The sequence below is a fragment of the Barbus barbus genome, assembly GCF_936440315.1.
Source record: "Barbus barbus genome assembly, chromosome: 40".
In the NCBI taxonomy this organism is placed as follows: domain Eukaryota; kingdom Metazoa; phylum Chordata; class Actinopteri; order Cypriniformes; family Cyprinidae; genus Barbus; species Barbus barbus.
The window spans coordinates 11,252,812-11,272,448 of record NC_136718.1 but is presented as its reverse complement, the minus strand read 5'-3'; the positions used below and the strand labels follow the sequence as shown (position 1 = coordinate 11,272,448).

The window sequence follows — 19,637 nt, the reverse complement described above, 5'->3', positions numbered from 1 at the left end:
GGTGAAAGGACATGGGTAAGGGGAGTAATTTCTGGAGTGCCTGTAGAGGTATCAATGGAAGAAATAAAGGAAAATATTGAGGGAGGGAAAGTAGGAGAAGTCAGACGATTGCAGATGAACAAAGATGGAAGCAGAGTTGATAGTTTATCAGTAATGATACAGTTTGAAGAGGAAGTGCTACCAGAGCATGTTAAAATTGGGTATATAAGTTTCCCAGTAAGAGCTTATGAGAAGGCGCCAATGAGATGCTATAACTGTCAAAGATATGGACATATAGCAAAAATGTGCAAGGCAAAAAAGAGATGTGCGAGATGTGGAGGCGAACATGATTATGGGAGATGTGAGGAAACTGCTGAGGTAAAGTGCTGCAACTGTGGGGGTGCACACGGCGGATGTGTGGTTAGGAAGAAAGCCATAGAGGTACAGAAAGAAAAGGATAAAAACAATCTATCATATGCAGAAGCAGTGAAATTAGTGGAAAGAAGTAAAGAAAAGGTAGAAGGCGGCAAGAAAAGGGGACTGAATGTAAGCGAGGCAAGAGATCAAATAAGGGTGGAAGAAGCAAGGGAAGTCAGGGAAGATGATTTAGTGGTAAGTAAAAATTATTTTGTGTTGTTTATGGCAAAGGTTATTAATTGCACGGCTCAAACGGAAAAAATAACAGAGAAGATTCAAATAATTGTGAAGGCAGCTGAAAGATGTTTAGGTGTCAAAGGGCTCACATGGGAGAAAGTTAGGGATGGACTAACTTTGGAGTCTCAGCAAAGTCAGGAAACATGGGTTGGTCATCAATCTGGATGATATTAATAATGCAGTGGAATGCAAGGAGCCTTTTGGCTAATGGGTTGGAGTTTAAAGGATATGTAAATCAAATGAAAGATAAACCGGATGTGATTTGTATCCAGGAATCTTGGCTTAAACCTGGACTTGATTTTGTTCTAAAAGGATACATAACAGTGAGAAGGGATAGAGAAGGTGGTAATGGAGGGGGGGGGTGTGACTTTTATTAGAGTAGGTATTCCATATAGGAAAGTAGGAATGGGGGAAACAATTGAGTATGTAGTAGTTGAAATATGGGACCAAGGGAAGAAGTATGTTATAATACATTTTTATAACCCATGCAAGAGATTAGGATTTAATGAATTGGAAAAAATAGAAGGACAAGATGTTGAGAGAGTTATCTGGTGCAGAGATTTTAATGCGCATAACACTCTTTGGGGAGGGACAGTAGTGGATGTAAATGGACAGGTAGTCGAAGAATTAATAGATGCAAGGAAATTAGTCTGTCTTAATGATGGGGGTGGAACGAGGGTAAATATTAATTCGGGGTTAGAGTCAGCATTGGATTTAACACTGGTGCAGGAGTATTAGGAGGAATAACGGAATGGGAGATTTTGAGAGAATGCACAATGGGTAGTGACCATTACCCGTTAGTAATCACTATACTGGGGAATGGAAAAGAAATAGGGAATAAGAAGGGAGCTACAGGGAGGTGGATATATGAAAAGGCTAACTGGGCAGAATTTAGTAGAGAATGTGAAGAGGGATTGAGTATGATGGAAGGAATAGAAAGTAATTGTATAGATGAAACAAATAAAAGGATTATTGCAATAATTAAGGGAGCAGCAGAGAAATATATTCCGAAGGGTAAAGGAAGTAGAAGGTCGAAAATGGTTCCGTGGTGGAATGAAGGAAAGTGAAACTGAAAAGCACACATAATTTTCAAAATTTAGTCAATTATAAAGCGGCACAAGCAGTGGTTAGGCGAGTGGTCAGAAAGGCTAAAACAGATTTTTGGAGATCATTCTGTAATGAAATAGGTAGAAGCACTCCGGTAGAAGACGTATGGAATATGATTAAAAAAATGAGAGGAATAAGTAAGGAATTTGAATTACCAGTGGTCAAAAGGGGAGAAGAGTTAGCAGTAACAGATGAAGAGAAGGCAAAAATGTTTCGAGAGGAGTTTACAAAGGTTAACTCTTCTGGAAACTTGTGTGAAGAGAGCAGAGGTGGGTAGTAACGAGTTACATTTACTTCGTTACACTTACTTGAGTACATTTTTTGGGTAACTAATACTTTTACCCCCGGTTTCACAGACAAGGCTTAAGCCTAGTCCTAGACTAAAATGTAAATCTTAGCTGTTTCAAATGAAATAAACTTGCACTGACTGATCTTAAAATATATCAGTGACTTTCTTTTGTCTCAAGATGCACCTCAGTAATGTTTTTTTCTAAGCATGTTTATAAAAATTACTTAAATGTCCTAATTGAACTATGGCCTAATCCTGGTTTAGTCTAAACCCTGTCTGTGAAACCGGGCCTTAGAGTATATTTTAAAATGGGTAATTTTACTCTTACTCAAGTATATTTTTAGAGAAAAAACGGTACTTTTACTTCGTTACTGTGGGCGACTCTCCTCTCGTTACTGTATCTTAATGCAATACAAGTTAAAAATGCTTCGGTTTATTCCAAACGCGCCGTCTACTTTTCTCTGGGCAATGAACGATGCCCATTCGCGAATGATTCATTCTTTTGAGTTGATTCTGTTTAAAGGCTTTATCAAACCAGTTGGCAAACCAGTGAATCGGTTCGCGAATCAGTTTGAATGATTCGTTCAGTTCCTTGCCGCACGCGCTGAGTCTCTGAAGCGGTTCTCACTCAGATAACAGAGGAGATCGCTCAGAACATCAAGAGCGCTGAAGACGTGACTTTGGATCCACAGTCAGTTGAAAGCAAATCTACAAAGGCTTGTTTGCTAGAGCTATATGAAGATCTTTTATTAGATGAACACCGCGTGTGCTGTCTACTGTTCCACAGGTATAGGCCACGATACCACTATGACATTACCAGTTTGTACCGTACATTAAATACAATGTATAATTTATACATTAAATAAGCTGTCACAGAGTATGAAATGAACACTCGCGGAACCCGCGTTAGGTCTGCGCAGCGGCGCGCGGCCTGTTCTAGACACAATTAATATTCATATTTTTACAATATTTACGCTTGCAAAAATATAGGCTACATTTGTTTACATTTTGCAGAACAGAAGATCCGTCAATATGCATTTGTTTCGTTATGTTCAGAGCAGTCATGTGAGGCGTTTTCAGAGGTTTCAGTGTCAAAGGTTATAGGATAATACATAATTAATTTACTTTAAAATATAATTTAATTCAGTGATGCAAATCAGAATTTTCATCAGCTGCTACTCCAGTTTTCGGAGTCATATGATCCTTCAGAAATCATTATAATATATCGATTTATTACCAGTGTTGGAAACAGTTTTGCTGCTTAATATTTTTTGGAACCTGTGACATTTTGTTCAGTATTCTTTTATGAATAGAAAGCTAAAAAGAACAGCATTGATAATAAATCAACATGATTTCTGAAGGATTATGTGACTCTGAAGACTGGTAAAGGCTGATGAAAATTCTGATTTGCATCACTGAAATAAATTACATATATATATATATATATACAGTGAGGTCAATAAGTATTTGATCACCCTGTGATTTTGCAAGTTCTCTTACTTAGAAATCATGGAGGGGTCTACAATTTTCAGCATAGGTGCATTTCCACTGTGAGAGACAGAATCTAAAAATAAAAATCCGGAAATCACATTGTATGATTTTTTAACAATTTATTTGTGATTTCTCCATGATTTCTAAGTAAGAGAACTTGCAAAATCACAGGGTGATCAAATACTTATTGGCTTCACTGTGTGTATATATATATATATATATATATATATATATATATATATATATATTTTTTTTTTTTTTTTTTTTTTGAAGGCTGTGTGTGTGTGTGTATACACATACACATTACATAAATGTAATCTATATATCTAAATAAAAATAGACTATATTCAGTACATTTACATTTATTCATTTAGCTGACGCTTTTATCCAAAGCGACTTACAATTGCTATATATGTCAGAAGTCGCACGCCTCTGGAGCAACTAGGGGGTTAAGTGTCTTGCTCAGGGACACATTGGTGTCTCACAGTGGATTCGAACCCGGGTCTCTCACACCAAAGGCATGTGTCTTATCCACTGCGCCATCACCACCCCAGTACCTATATGATCCAAAGTAACTAGTAACTAAGTAGTTTTTTTATCCGATACTTTTTTACTCTTACTCAAGTAACTATTCAGACGATTACTTTTACTTTTACTTGAGTAAATATTTCTAGAAGTACTTTTACTTTTACTTGAGTACAGTTTTTGGGTACTCTACCCACCTCTGGAAGAGAGGAAGAGATTGAGGGAAGAGATGTTAAAAAGAAATCCGGCAGTAAAAGACAGAAGGGAAGTTATGGACAGTGTGTTGGATGTTCCATTTGAAATGACTGAATTGAAGAGAGCATTAAAAAAAAGTGAAAGAATCTGCAACTGGACAAGATGGAGTGAGCTATAGTATGATAAAAAATCTTAGTGGAAAGGCACGGGGAGTAGTATTGGATTTTATAAACAGGATATGGATAGAAGGGGTTTTACCTAAGAGCTGGAAAGAGGTAATAGTTATTCCCATAAGGAAGCCAGGGAAGGACCATTGTATTCCAACAAACTATAGACCAATAGCACTTACTTCCCATGTATGTAAAATAATGGAAAAAATGATTGCAGCCAGATTATTGTTTTATTTGGAAAAAGGAAAGAAGCTATCACCAAGTCAGAGCGGATTTAGGGGGGGACGAGGAACGATGGACCCAGTAGTATGTTTGGAATCAGACATTAGAAAAGTATTGTTTAATAAAGAGATTGTGGTGGCGTTGTTCTTTGACATTGAAAAAGCATATGATATGGTATGGAGAGAAGGGTTGCTGCTGAAATTGGAAAACATGGGGGTAGAAGGGAGAATGTATAATTGGATTAAAGAATTTCTGGAAGAAAGAACAATTAAGGTGAGAGTGGGAGAGTGCATATCATCTAAAGGTATAATAGATAATGGCACTCCTCAGGGGAGTGTTATAAGTCCATTGCTATTTATTATTATGATAAATGATGTGTTTACGAGGGTGGATAAAAATATTTGCAGATCATTGTTCGCAGATGATGGAGCTCTGTGGTACAGAGGAGGGAATATAAAGTATGTTGTGCAGAGAATGCAAAAAGCATTAAAAGAAGTTGAGGAATGGTCATTTAAATTGGGGTTTAAATTTTCAGTGGAAAAGACTCAGGTAGTCTTTTTCACTAATAAAAGAATGGATGAAGAAATCAAATTAAAGTTGTATAATCATACCTTAGAACGGGTATCCAAAATAAGATTTCTTGGAATCTGGTTAGATAGCAGACTCACATGGAAAGGGCATATTGAGAAGATGGAAGAGAAATGTAAAAGAGTGTTGAATATAATGAGATGTGTGTCCTCATAATAGGACCAGAATCCGGCCTCTCTGGTGGCAGATAGGCTGGCATTGAAAACTATTTACATAACATTAATCAGATCAATAATGGACTATGGAAGCATTGTATATGGATCAGCAGCAAAAACTCATCTAGAGAAATTGGAGCGAATTCAAGCAAAGGCATTAAGGATCTGTTGTGGGGCGTACCCGTCATCACCTGTGTCAGCGTTACAGGTAGAAGTAGGGGACATGCCTCTCAAATTAAGAAGACAACAGTTAACTGCAGTATATTGGGCAAATCTTATGGGACAGGACAAAGCACATCCCACTTTAAGGGTACTAGAGCAGTGTTGGGAGTATGGGAAAAGGGAATGTAATAGTTTTGGTTGGGTGGTTGGAGATTTAGTAAAGGAGTTGGCTATTAAAGAGTTAAGTATTACTCCCAAGAGTGGTTATACCAGCAGTTCCTTTGTGGGTTTTGCCACAGCCTTCAGTTGATTTAAGAATGCTGGAACATAGGATAAAAGAAGGCCAGAGTGAATTAGAGGAAATCCAGGTAAGGGAATACATGTGGTTAAAGTATGGACATAAAACACAAGTGTATACGGATGCGTCAAAAAATCCAGATAATGAACAAGTAGGGGTAGCAGTTGTCATTCCAAAAATGCAAATTTCCAAAAAGGTAACGATCTCAAATAAATTATCAGTATTTTCAGGGGAATTAATAGCAATAATGATGGCATTAAGATGGATAAGCGAGGCAGGATTAAAGGACGTGGTAATATGTTCAGACTCCAGTTCGGCTCTTATATGCATTAAAGCACAACAGTCAGACACTAGACAGGATTTAGTAGTGGAAATTCTGCAAGAATTATATACATTACAGCAAAAAAGGGCGAGCGTAATATTCATGTGGGTTCCAGCTCACGTGGGGGTGAAGGGGAATGAGGCAGCAGACAAATTGGCGAAACAAGCTCTGAGGGCCAATAGAATAGAAATGGAAATATCATACAGTAGATATGAAATTAAAGCTATAATTAAAAAGCAAATAAATCAAAGATGGCAACAAATGTGGGAGACAGGAAATAAAGGTAGACATATGTATGAGATACAGCCAAAAGTGGGGAAAAGTAGGTATTCGGGTGGATATAGAAGAGAGGAAAACATTTTATCCAGACTTAGAATAGGACATACAGGACTTAATAAAACAATGCAATTAATGTCCAAGCATCCGACAGGATTTTGTGAATGGTGTGGGGAAAATGAAACGGTAGAACATGTTATTATGTATTGTGAAAAATATAAAGATGATAGAGAAAAGTTATTGGGAGATGTTCAGAGGAAAGAGGATATGGAAATGAATTTGAGATACTTGTCAAACCCAGAACAGAGAAGTAATAATAGAGCAGCTTTAATGAAATATTTGGAGAACACAGGTTTAATGAATAGGATTTGAATGAAAAGGTATGTATGCATGTGTATGTGTGTATATATATATATATATATATATATATAGCCTATATGGGTATTGATATGAATAATATTTAGTAGTTAGCAATATTGTTTTTTTATTTTTTATTTTTTTTTAAAAGCCAGAGGAGCGGAACACGCAGCGCTGGCTATAGCATAGATTTTCGTTGAGAGGAGGAGGGGGTAGTAATTAGAGTCTCTGGATCGAGTTCACAGTAGGTGGCGGTAATGCGCGAAATTGGTGCGATCCGTCAAAAAAAGGGAAGAAGAGCGGGACTGGGTGTGACGCTTTGGGGTTGTGATTGTTGTGTGCTTCCGCGAAATGTGTGTGTTGCGCTCTTTGTTTGGCTCACTTTAGTTGGTATAGTTTCAGAGCTTTAATGGTTTTGGTAATGATCTTGTTAATGTTTTAGTCACAACCTCCGTTGTTAATGGCTAGCTTTTGTCAGCTTGTCGCTGGTTTGGAAGACAAGGAAGGAGTGGAGTTTAGTAAGTCACGTGACCTACATGCCCGCACGTAGAGATCTTTGTATTAACGTTAGACATATTAGTTTATTAGTGTGCGCTTTTCCTGTATGTTTTGCTTTGTATATTTAGTGTAGTTTATGACGCTTTTGCGTTGAAGATTTTTTTCTTTTATATCTTTAATAGTGTAGGGGATTTGGGAATTAGTTAGTATGTGGGATTCTTTTATTATTTTTATTTTATGATTTAAGCGCCACTTTAACTTCCCTTCTTTTCCTTTGTCTTGTTTGTTTAACTACTGATTTCTTGGGAACAATAAACTTTTCTTGAGGTGTAATTTGTGTCACGTGTTCCATTGCTATCTATTTCCCGGCTTATTTTTTCTTATGTCAACTTAATGTTATCTCTTTCAAATCCTAGACTAAATTTACATCAGAGACGTAACACTATTTAAACTGTATTATCACCCTGACCTCTAAGTAATGGTTTTAGCCAAATTACTGTAAGTTTGTTGGCTGAATGACAAAGTAAACATAAGCAATCCTGACCATAATCAAACACACCCTGAAGCATTGCTGAACACAAATACACTTCAACTGAGCTTCTTCAAAAACTACATGGAAAAGTAAAAAATAAATAAAAAGCTAGCTATGCGAATAAATCAGATAAAATTGGCATTATGATGATAATTCATTTTCAAGATGAATAGAATGCACAGTTAATATTTCGGACATTGTCAGATATGCTGCTTTGGTGTTGAACTAACTTTCTGAGAGATTCATCTTAAACAGCCGGAGCTCTATTATCTGTATCTTACCTTTATAGTGTCGTCATTGATTCAGATTTTAAGGTTTAAGTTAGCGCTGTTACATTTTCAAAGCCTGCATTATGGGCCAATAGATTAGCGTGAGACTGAAGTGATTTATTATGACTGATTATTTCTGGCTCTATAAACATTTACCTCTGCATATCACTTGTATCACAAAGCTGGATTTAAAACACAAAGCTATTGTTATTGGTTGTTTAAATGTTACTTTGAATCCTTAGTAATGTTTGCACTGAAATGGACTGTGCTGAGACTGAAAATTACTATAAATGTTTTGCATTAATCATTTTGAAATTTCAAGAGTGTTACATGAATTTTTAATTTCAAGTTTAAATTAATAAATTGTTTTAATAGAAACATAGATGGTGTTCTTATTTATTTTCTAATAAATGCTCAAACATTGAAAAAATAAACTAATTTAAAATGTTTAGAAATTTCACAAGGTTACCAATGCAGTCCCACTTTAAATGTAAAGAAAAAAATGCAGACAATTAATGTTTAATCAGGTTAGTTTAATTCAGACAAATCAGACAGACTGCGCTCCGATCTTAAGACAACAAAATGTAGCATATTATTTTAAGAAAGTAGTATTAAATCATTGGGTGTCTGTTAAATTTGAAGAAATGAACAGAATACTTAAAAGTAAAGTGAATTTGTTTTTTTTGCCACTACTTGCCCCAAACAGTAAAAAAATACTGGCAAAATTCCACAGATTTTCTTTTCAGAAGTGGAGCACTGATTAATTCTTAGGCCAGTCACAGCACAAGCAGTCGGGATTGAAGACGGTCCCAACATAACAAGCCATTTTATAGGGCTTGCCATTAGAACACTGAATGAAGGTTGTAGGGTCATCTGGGTTTATGTATAGCCCGTCCGGTTTGCCTCCACAGAACTCTGAGGGAACAGCATCAGGCTCATGTGTTGTATTTGGAGGGCCAGGTGAAATATCTGGAGGAGGAAATTCAAATTGGATATTTTAATCTTAGTTTTCCAGTTATTAATCTAGTTTATTACACGGTCCTCTGGAAAACCTGATTCTGATTGGTCAGTCATGGCATCCAGCTGTCTGATATTTCCTAATATAAAGCTTTGTCATTGGCAACACTGACTGAAACCATACTTTCATATCTCAAATATTAAACTCGCCCTGTCTCGTTTCATACAATTGCATCTGGTGCCATCTTGTATGCAGGTTATCAACTTTAATGAAAATCCTCTCAGAGGACTTTCTTATGAAAGTTACTGATGTTGCCGTGTTAGTCTTTTTGCTTGTCCGATCAGTTTGTACACAGTAATGGACTAATGTTTCTTAGCAGAAGCTTTAGGTTCATGTACAGGTAAAGGGCAATTATGAATGAGTTTCAGCTCAAATCAATATTTCACATACATGTATTTATGTAATGAGAGTAGCCGTGCAATAAGCGGGATATTGTACAGTTAGTCATTATCGCTAAATAAACTATGACAGGGTGATGCAGAACTGATCTTATAATCTTTATAGTTCACTATTGTTAAAAAGGCAGCTAATTATAATCATGTATCAGATACGTATGTAAGCCCATTTTGTCCACACAAGAAAAAAAAATGGCATAAAAAGTCAGAAATTATGATGACATAAAAAGTTCAAAATGATGAGATGCTAAGTCATAATTATAAGAAACATTAATGGCATATTAGGTCAGTTACAAGATCAAAAGTCTAATTTATGAGATACTAAGTAATAACTATAACATTAAAAGTATTATATATATATATATATATATATATATTTTTTTTTTTGTCTTATGATTATAACTTCATAATTTTGACATCTTATAATTATCACTCACTATCTCATAATTCGTGTTCTAATGCTTTGCCAAAGCATGACTTTTTTGTCTTCTGTGGTAAAAATGGGCTTGATTAAGGTGAGATGTACCTATATTAAGAAGTGTACTGAGATGTCCAATGAGAGGGTATTTGCCCTGCTCACAGAACTGTCCTGTAAAGTCATCAAGATCCAGAGCGCAGACGAAAGCTCCTCCAAACCTGTTCACCTTTAGGTAGTTCACCTGAAGCAGAACAGATCTAGTTATTTTGAGCATGAGAGCATTTCATGTATTTCCTAAACTTTATGATATATCCTTACCTTAGTTTCAAAGCTTTCCTTGTTGTCGAATCCCACCCATTCATGCCCTTTTGTTGCATAAGGAACTTTCTGATCATCAATCCATTTCACAGAGGTTCCTTGAAGAAAAGTACAGACCTGATGGGAGAATATGGGTTCATAACTTCTGATTATATATTGCACAATCAAAAAACAAGCTGTAATGTAAATGCATGTGTTCAGGTTGAAGGCAAGACCTCATAATAGGACCAGAATCCGGCCTCTCTGGTGTATTTTCCAGCTGATCCAGCACCACTGGCTGGAGCTCCAGGTCCGCTAGCTCCAGATGACAGGCGAAATGTTCTTCCATATGTTGCAAAGCCCATCCTCAGCTTCTCCACAGGAGCGCCCTGATCTCTCCAGTACCTCATTGCAAAATCCTGCATTGTCATGACCAATCACTTATTTCCTGTTGAATGTTTCTAACTTCTTATTTGCAGTGACTCACAGTATCATTTACAATCATTTATATGATATACATGAAATTAACCTATACAGAAGGATAGAAGGCCTTCTTACAGTATTGTAGTAGATGTTGTCTCCTGTGTATCCAGAGCCAAGGTAGAGAGGACTGTTGTGGCCGGTGACTCTTTCCCATGAGCCGTGGAAGTCATAGGTCATCACATTAATGAAGTCCAAATACCTGCATTACCAGAAGACATAAGTTCAGAGAGTCATCAGTTCAGACTGAGGGGGTCATCGGATGCAAAATTCACTTTACAAGTTATTTGAACATAAATGTTTGTTGGAAGTGTGTGTACACATCCATCCTATAATGATAAAAATCCACCCATTGTTTTTTTTATTTTTATTTTAAATTTTAAAATCCCCTTTCTCAAATCAGGCAGTTCTGAGGTTCCTGTCAGAATGACGTAGTTCTGTACAAGACTGACAAGACTGTCTTAACTTAGACCCGCCCTGAGTGAGCTGTCATCCGTCCGCCATTGAGTCGACTCCGGTGCAGGTGAAGACAAGATGTCTCTGATTAAGCAATTGAAGTGTTTAGTTGTTGGATGTAATAATGAATATAGCAGTCGTCATTTACTCCCGACATCTGAGCCACTGAAGACGCAGAGGATTTAACATTACTTTCATTTTGAAGGGAGTACACCGATCCTTTATCTACAGAAGAAGGGGAAGGGAAATGGTGTGTGGCCAAGCATGGTGACCCATACTCAGGATTTGTGCTCTGCATTTAACCCATCCAAGTTTACACACAGTAGTGAACATACACCCGGAGCAGTGGGCAGACAATGCTGCGGCGCCCGGGCAGAATAAGGGATTTTATGAACCTTTGCAAATTGCCTTTCCTAATAATGTGCTAGTTAGCCAGTTTCCTGGCTGAAGTTTAGTATGCTCCATAGAAATATATACCTAGATGCCTCATTATGGATGGTTTTTATGGGCTGCGATACGTAAGCCATCTGCCATTTTTGGAACGGTCTGCAAATCTTTGAGCACATTGACTGTGTGCATCTACAACAGCAAGTTATACGCTTGTATATCTTTGAATATTCATTGATTATTATGGTGAATGCGAGAGGCTGACGCATCAATGTATCTGGAGCAGTCGAATAGGGTATCTACACATATCTATGGTCTGCTTGTCCCTCCACGGAAGAGAAGGGTGGGGTCAGCAGAGCTCACCAGCATTTAAACCAACATAGACTAGAACAGCATGCTAAAAACAAAGCTGATTTTGACAGGACAAAGAAGGTGTTTTTTACACTACCATTGAGAAATTTTTTACCAAAGTATGTTATAGACTTTTCATTAAGACCCTAAAGAATCATATCAACTTGTAGAAAATGGGCATCTGATGACCCCTTTAAGACATTCAAGCAAATAATGAGGTGTCTCATTATTTGACTGTGTGGGTCTTGGCCAGACTACATATTCATTTGATTCATATTCAATGATTTAAAAACTCTTCAGAAGACATACTTGGCAATTTCTGTAATTTCATAACCAGCATCAATGGCTCCTTTCTCAGCAGCCACTGCAGCAGTGAGCATGAGTCTGGGGCGTCTAGTGGCAGCACTCTCTGCCTCAAAAGCTTCCAAGAGCTCCTGTTATAGTCACATGTTTGCAGTGGATTAAGGTCTATTTTTTTTACTCAAAATAACAAAAAATTATAAATAAAGATAATTATATATACTGTATATATACAGTATATATTTGTAATATTTTTTTAAAATATTACAAATACTTTTTAGGTCACTTATCAAAATATTAAATTTTTGGCATTGATCATGTGACTCTTTCTACAGATGGCTCTTCTTCCAGTGAAGTTTAAGAAAAATGCAAACAGATGTATTTTCACCAGCGAACTTGTATACATGTATGCTCATTGTTTCTCTGATTATCTATTCTTTTATCTAGTCTTACTGTCTTTTACTTAAACATTCATATATGTTATTGTCTCATCATATAAACAGCATAATTAGATTTTAAACTAATTTGTAAATAATCTGTAAATACTACAATACCTTACAGAGCAGAGTGAACCTTTGCTTGTCTTCTGGAGGACTTCCACGGGAACCCGGATACTCCCAGTCCAGATCCAGACCATCAAAGCCATGTCTCCTCAGAAATGTGATGGAGTACTGAATAAACGTCTGCCTGTTTGCTGATGTGGACACCATTTTAGTAAACCTGACGAGAAGTTCCATGAAGATTAAATAAACCGTTGTTTAACACACATCCTTCAAAATTCAGTTTAGTTTAGGATTCTTACTGTTCTGTGCCAAAGTTCCATCCTCCGACAGCCAAGAGAGTCTTCAAGCCGGGATTTCTGTCAAGTCAAATATTTGTATCATTATTCGCTGTAATGCTGTCTAACCAATTATCACTCTTCAAAACTACATAATGCATTATATTCAATGAAATGCATTCACAAACAAAACATCAGATAGCACATACTTTTCCTTTAGTCCATTGAAAGATTTGTAGAGAGTTTCATCATTCCATTCAAAAGTGGTTAACTCATTTGTGTTACTAATAATGGAAAAAGCATAAATTAAATGAGTGCACAGATACGGATCCACATTCTCTGGCATGTACTTGCCAACATCAGGTCTATACTGAGCCCAGTTTGTGAAGTAGCATGCCAGTTGGGAGGCCCATCCTGAAAAATTAAATGAAATAATATAATACACATTAAATTATTATTATTATTATTATTATTAGGAAATGAAAAATAAATAAAAATACCAAAGTGACACAATGCCAGGGAAAAGCCTGAAAGAAGATAAAACAAAATGTTAACATATAAAAGACTCCAAGGCCATCAAGCTCTTTCATTCTGTAAGATCAACAAATCACTTACCAACTAGAAAAATTAATTTTGTCATCATAACGTGATGGTCGTATCAGTCAAGAAATTCTGTCTGCTATAGCTGTATGAAAGACAGACACTATCGTTTATATAACACAGAAGTCACTCCTGCATGATACCAAAACATCATTAAGCAAAACATAAAAGGACTGAATTTCCCCGAAATAGCTTCTCCCATGTCGTTTGCCCTGGATGTTATCACACATGATTAGGAAATAGACTGTTGCACTATAAAAGTTTTATGTAATTGTACTTTGTAATTGTCGGAGTCTTTGTTCCGTTGTTTTGACCTCAATGACTAAAGAACATGTTAAGTCTTCTGTTCCCAGTTCTAGTTGACCTACATGTATTTGATGCAGCCTAACAATCCTTTAACGGATATTAAAGGATTATAGAAATGTGATAATGTGTTATGTGTATCTTGCATTGTTCACGAGGCAGACATACACTGTCAGTTTACGGTGTGCAAGGTTAAAGAGATGGGTCTTTAAATTTAGATTTAAACTGACCAGAGTGTGTCTGCCTCCTGAACAGTGTTAGGTAGATTGTTTAGAGTTTGGGCGCTAAATAGTAAAAGGATCTGCCGCCGGCAGTTGATTTTGATATTCTGGGTGTTATCAAATGGCCTGAATTTTGAGAATGCAGCAGATGTGAAGGACTATAATGCATGCAATAAGAGATCAATCAAGTACGGAGAAGCTAAACCACTCAGGGCTTGATAAGTAATTAGCAAGATTTTAGAATGTATACAATGTTTAATAGACCTCAGAAGACTATGGTGGATAGTCTGCACTGCAGAGCGAATCACTGGTAATCCTCCCCACTCTCCAAGAACTACACTCATCCAGAGTGAGTAAAAGACATCAACAAACATCAAGTTTTTCTGAGCTATTGCATACGCTGAGGAATTGAGATAAAGCAGGAAGATTATTTACAAAGATTATTTTTTCTTTTGTTAGAAGTGATGGTTTTACCATGTTTGTAACAAGGAGTTGAATTTGCAGCTTTAGCTATATGGAGTATACACAAGACTAGATAATGATCTGAGATATCATCACTTTGCTGCAGAGTTTCGACGCCATTAACATCAATTCCATGCGAAAGTATTAAATCTAGAGTATGATTACGACAATGTAGGTCCTGACACGTGTTGTCTAATCCCAATAGAGTTCAGAATGTCTATATAAATGCTGATATGCATCTTTTTCATTATTTACATGGATATTAAAATCACCAATAATTAAGATTTAATCAGCAGACAAACACTATCTCAAATAGAAAATCAGCAAATTCTTTGATAAAGTCTGTATGGTGCCCTGGTGGCCTGTATACAGTAGCCAGAACAAATGCCAACAGGGATTTATCATTAATTATTACACTAGATAATTTTACATAAAGCACCATCACTTCAAGTGTGTCATCATTCTCTTTTTATGTTACAACTTACAAGATCATTTGCATGGCCACAAATCCCCTGCAGTTTCTTCATGAACCCCAGTTTGGGAAACCTTGACTTGTTTAAAATAATAAATTGAATATTTTTTCTTTCTCTTTGTATTTTAAATCTATATGATACAAGATTATCCTATTTAGATCAATGCAATAAATGAGTTAGCACAAAAGTAATCTAAAGTAAAAGTAATCTAAAAGCATCACTCTAGAGGAGTATTTCACAAAAAAATGTAGTGTCATCAGCTACTCACCCTAATGTCGTCATTTCTGTGGTGGAACACAAAAGCTGTCGCTACAAGAACATCAACTGAGATATCCAGGTGTTGACAGCAGGGAATGTGCATCCATTCATGCATTTGGCAGATGCTTTTATCCAGTGACTTTATACAGTACAATATAACTGTCATATTACATACATACTGTATTTCAATTCAAACCTTGTTACCTCTAAGTACTGAGTTTAGTCATTGCATTTGCCGAGTAATGATTAGTCCTGCCAAATTACTGTACTTTGTCATTCAGCCAACAAACTTAAAGCACACACTGAACCGCTGCTAAACACAATTACACTTTAACAGTTGAGCTCCTTCAAAGTCTATAAGAGAATATACACAGGGAAAGAATAAGCTATGAGAATAAATCAGACCAAATGGGCATTATGATAATGAATGAATGGTAAATGAGTGATAGTTTTCAATACAATTTTCAATAGTTCTGAGTGTTTTTTTGTGTTTTGAAATGTTGCTGTTTGGATCCTGCCCTGACAGTCTTGTCCGTCTTGTCTCTTGTTTCTTTTGTGTGTGAGCACATTGCTCCGTCTCTGTTTGTGTTGGCCATGTGCTCCCCTTGTCCCGCCACATCATTTCCAGTTACCACGCCCCCTTGTTTAGTCCCCGTTCTTGTCTTTGGTTCTGTGAGCCTCTACCTGGCAGCAAGACTTGTGCTATACATTCGATCTACAGCCAGCTACAGGTTCCTTATATGTTCCTGCCTAGTCTTTCCTCTGGCGCTGCCTCTCCTTTGCTCAAGTTTGTTGCCAACTTGGACCATCTCAGTGGTCATCCTTCCTTCCAGTTGTGTTGTCTGGCCTGCACTATTTGGACTGTTTCTTTTATTGTTAATAAAAAACATTTGTCTGCCCATTTGCATCTGGGTCTCATCTCTTGCAGAGCCCTGACAGTTGCTGAGTGCAGAGAACATGACTGAACAAGTTAACTCTGGTTTCGTCTGCTTCAAAATGCCCAGTTAATATTGTTGACATTACACTGTAAAAAAACTAATTGAGTCAACTAAAAACTTACCCCCTGCAGCCTAAATTTTTTTTATCATCTTGACAAAATATTTCTTGTTGAAATAACTTCGCATTAGAGTGGAATTAGTCAAGTTAATAAATAATATAAGTTGACTTGACTTATTTCCTAGTTCAGTTAACACAATGAAACATGTGTCAACTAGGGTTTTTTTTTTTACTTGAATTGATAAACAAGCAAATTTCTTTCAATTTTTTCTTTCATTTATTTAATAATGGAGATGACACTTTCATTCACATTTTAACTGAGCAAGCAATTTGCTGCCAACACATCATCTGTCATTTGAAAAACAAAAAAAAACCAAAGCAAAATACACATACGCACATATTATACATATATGTGTGTGTGTATATATATATATATATATATATATATATATATATATATATATATATATATATATATATATATATATATAACCTTGGCATGGGATTGAGAAATGCAACTATTTGTCACATCAAAACCACAGGGATTATTTTAAATTTCATACCTCAATATGACAAGTCAGAAGGTTAAACACTGCATATTAATACTGCACAAGTTTACATACACTCCCCCCACCATGGTTCACTGTATAAAAAAAAATACTGTACTAACGTATAATAAAATATGAATGGAATGCACAAAAGTCTGATTCTAAATTTCATAGTGCAACATGACAAGACAAGTGTAAAAAATAAGTGGTTTCAACTTAAAATAATTTGTTACCCCGGCTGCCTTAAAATTTTAAGTTTAGTCAACACAAATATCCAAGTTGTCACTTAGTAAAACTTAATATTTCAAGTTGACGAAACTTAATTTTAAGGCAGCCGGGTAACTAAATAATTTTAAGTTGACTCATCAAATTTTTTATTACAGTGAAGGTCCTTGAAAGTTTCGAAACTCTCCCCCATCATAATGCAATTAGGGTAGTGGATGTTCACCGCATAAAGGCCAATCAGGAGTCCAAATGCATTGGGGACATCGGAGATGTCAGTGACTACAAGATGTCCAAATGAGAGCGATGCTGATTATTCCTTGGGTATCACATCATATTGACGCTCCTCAGTTACAACCAGAATCCTCACGTCAATTTCTTTCACAACATCCTCAATTTCACTGGATGGCTGGGAAAACACAAAATATTACATTACTTATTAACTTTATAACAACTGAACAAATGCAAATTGTCATTCACCCTAAAGTTGTATAAATTTCTGTTATGGTGAACACAAAAGGAAGAATTTTTTGAAAAATATTTGTAACCAAACCTGAAAATCAATTGTCAGTGGTGCTCGTCAACTGTTTGGTTACATACATTCAGAATAACTTCTGTTAAAATAGAGATGCACTGATCGACCGGCCCGGGACTGGAACTAGCCGATTATCCTCATGACACTCACATCCGCATGTAAACAAGTCGTTTCCCCATGAGAAGGATTCTGATTTTAATTGCATTCAGTGTAAAATAAATTCAAGACTTTATAAAGACCTTTTAAATCCTAATTAAAGAAAATTCAAGGAATAAATTGTTCTCTAAATTTAGAAGCTGTTTTCCCAATGCAAATATTCTTAAAGGGTCCACAAAAAAAAAGGAAATTGTCATTTACTTAAACTCAAGTTGTTCTAAACCTGAATGAGTTGCTTGCTTTCTGTGACAAGTGCCAGGCTTGTACTGCAATACAGACAAGTATCGTCATTTCTGTCATATTTTCCAGCGTTCTCTTCCAAACACTGTGTGGCATGTGCTTTGATGCATGATATGGCCAGCATACTCTGTGATGCGACCGTGTCCCCCTCCCTTCGTTCCACACACGTAAATAACATGCCGTGTGTATATTATTTATACACACACATAGTATCTCACAGAAGTGAGTACACCCCTCACATTTTTGTAAATATTTTATTATATCTTTTCATGTGACAACACTGCAGAAATGACACTATTATACAAGCTGTACACTCACTACTTTACATTGTAGAAAAGTGTAAATTTGCTGTCCCCTCAAAATAACTCAACACACAGCCATTAATGTCTAAACCGCTGGCCACAAAAGTGAGTACACCTCTAAATGAAAATGTCCAAATTGGGCCCAATGGGTGAATATTTTGTGTGGCCACCATTATTTTCCAGCACTGCCTTGACCCTCTTGGGCATGGAGTTCACCAGAGCTTCACAGGTTGCCACTGGAGTCCTCTTCCACTCCTCGACATCACAGAGCTGGTGGATGTTTGAGACCCCACAGATGCTCAATAGGGTTTAGGTCTGGAGACATGCTTGGCCAGTCCATCACCTTTACCCTCAGCTTCTTTAGCAAGGCAGTGGTCGTCTTGGAGGTGTGTTTGGGGTCGTTATCATGTTGGAATACTGCCCTGCGGCCCAGTCTCCGAAGGGAGGGGATCATGCTCTGCTTCAGTATGTCACAGTACATGCTGGCATTCATGGTTCCCTCAATGAACTGTAGCTCCCCAGTGCCGGCAGCACTCATGCAGCCCCAGGCCATGACACTCCCACCACCATGCTTGACTGTAGGCAAGACACACTTGTCTTTGTACTCCTCTCCTGGTTGCCGCCACACATGCTTGACACCATCTGAACCAAATAAGTTCATCTTGGGCTCATCAGACCACAGGACATGGTTCCAGTAATCCATGTCCTTAGTCTGCTTGTCTTCAGCAAAATGTTTGTGGACTTTCTTGTGCATCATCTTTAGAAGAGGCTTCCTTCTGGGACGACAGCCATGCAGACCAATTTCCACAATGTCCATGGAAAAAAAAAACTACTTGTTTGAAAAATAAGAAACAAGCGAAGACAAAATAAGCCAAAAAAAAAAAAAAAGAGAAAAGTTCAGCACATTGGGTCAATTCAAGTGTGAAATCCGTGTAGTAATTGCGTCACACTATTTCACGTTTCCAACACGCAGATTCACGTCCACAATCATTCATAAATTGTCCATTAGAGAAAAGAAAAAATGAGAAAGAAATATTAAATAAACATTTTTTCATTTCATAATTAAGGAATAACATCAAACCACAATCTTAAAACCACAATTGAACAATCATTTAAAAAATAAAAAATAAAATACACTGAATGTGCGGGAATGAATGTTTTGCGAGTGCGTGCATGTGTAGTGAGTGAATGAGTGTGTGTAAAGGCGCTGTAGAGATACTGACCAAATTCACAGTCATGAGGGAAGCTGGAGAGTGTATCAGTTGTCATCAGACACCAGGACAGGTGAATATGCAGCCGAGACTTAGACTCAGAACAGCCTTACTAAAACCAGATGATCTTGAAGTGCAAAG

At 36.8% G+C, this 19,637-nt stretch overlaps 1 protein-coding gene across 1 annotated transcript; it reads right to left on the bottom strand.

Annotated features, from left to right (window-relative positions):
• Positions 1-8,603: 8,603 nt before the first annotated feature.
• LOC306860073 (acidic mammalian chitinase-like) lies at positions 8,604-13,609 on the bottom strand (the record flags this gene model as incomplete). Its single annotated transcript, XM_079401598.1, has 11 exons — positions 8,604-9,058; positions 10,029-10,161; positions 10,239-10,355; positions 10,454-10,636; positions 10,776-10,899; positions 12,201-12,325; positions 12,746-12,911; positions 12,994-13,050; positions 13,179-13,383; positions 13,470-13,496; positions 13,585-13,609. The coding sequence occupies 11 exons, from the start codon at positions 13,607-13,609 to the stop codon at positions 8,850-8,852; spliced, it is 1,371 nt and encodes a 456-aa protein (XP_079257724.1). The 3' UTR covers positions 8,604-8,849.
• Between the last annotated feature and the right edge of the window lie 6,028 nt (positions 13,610-19,637).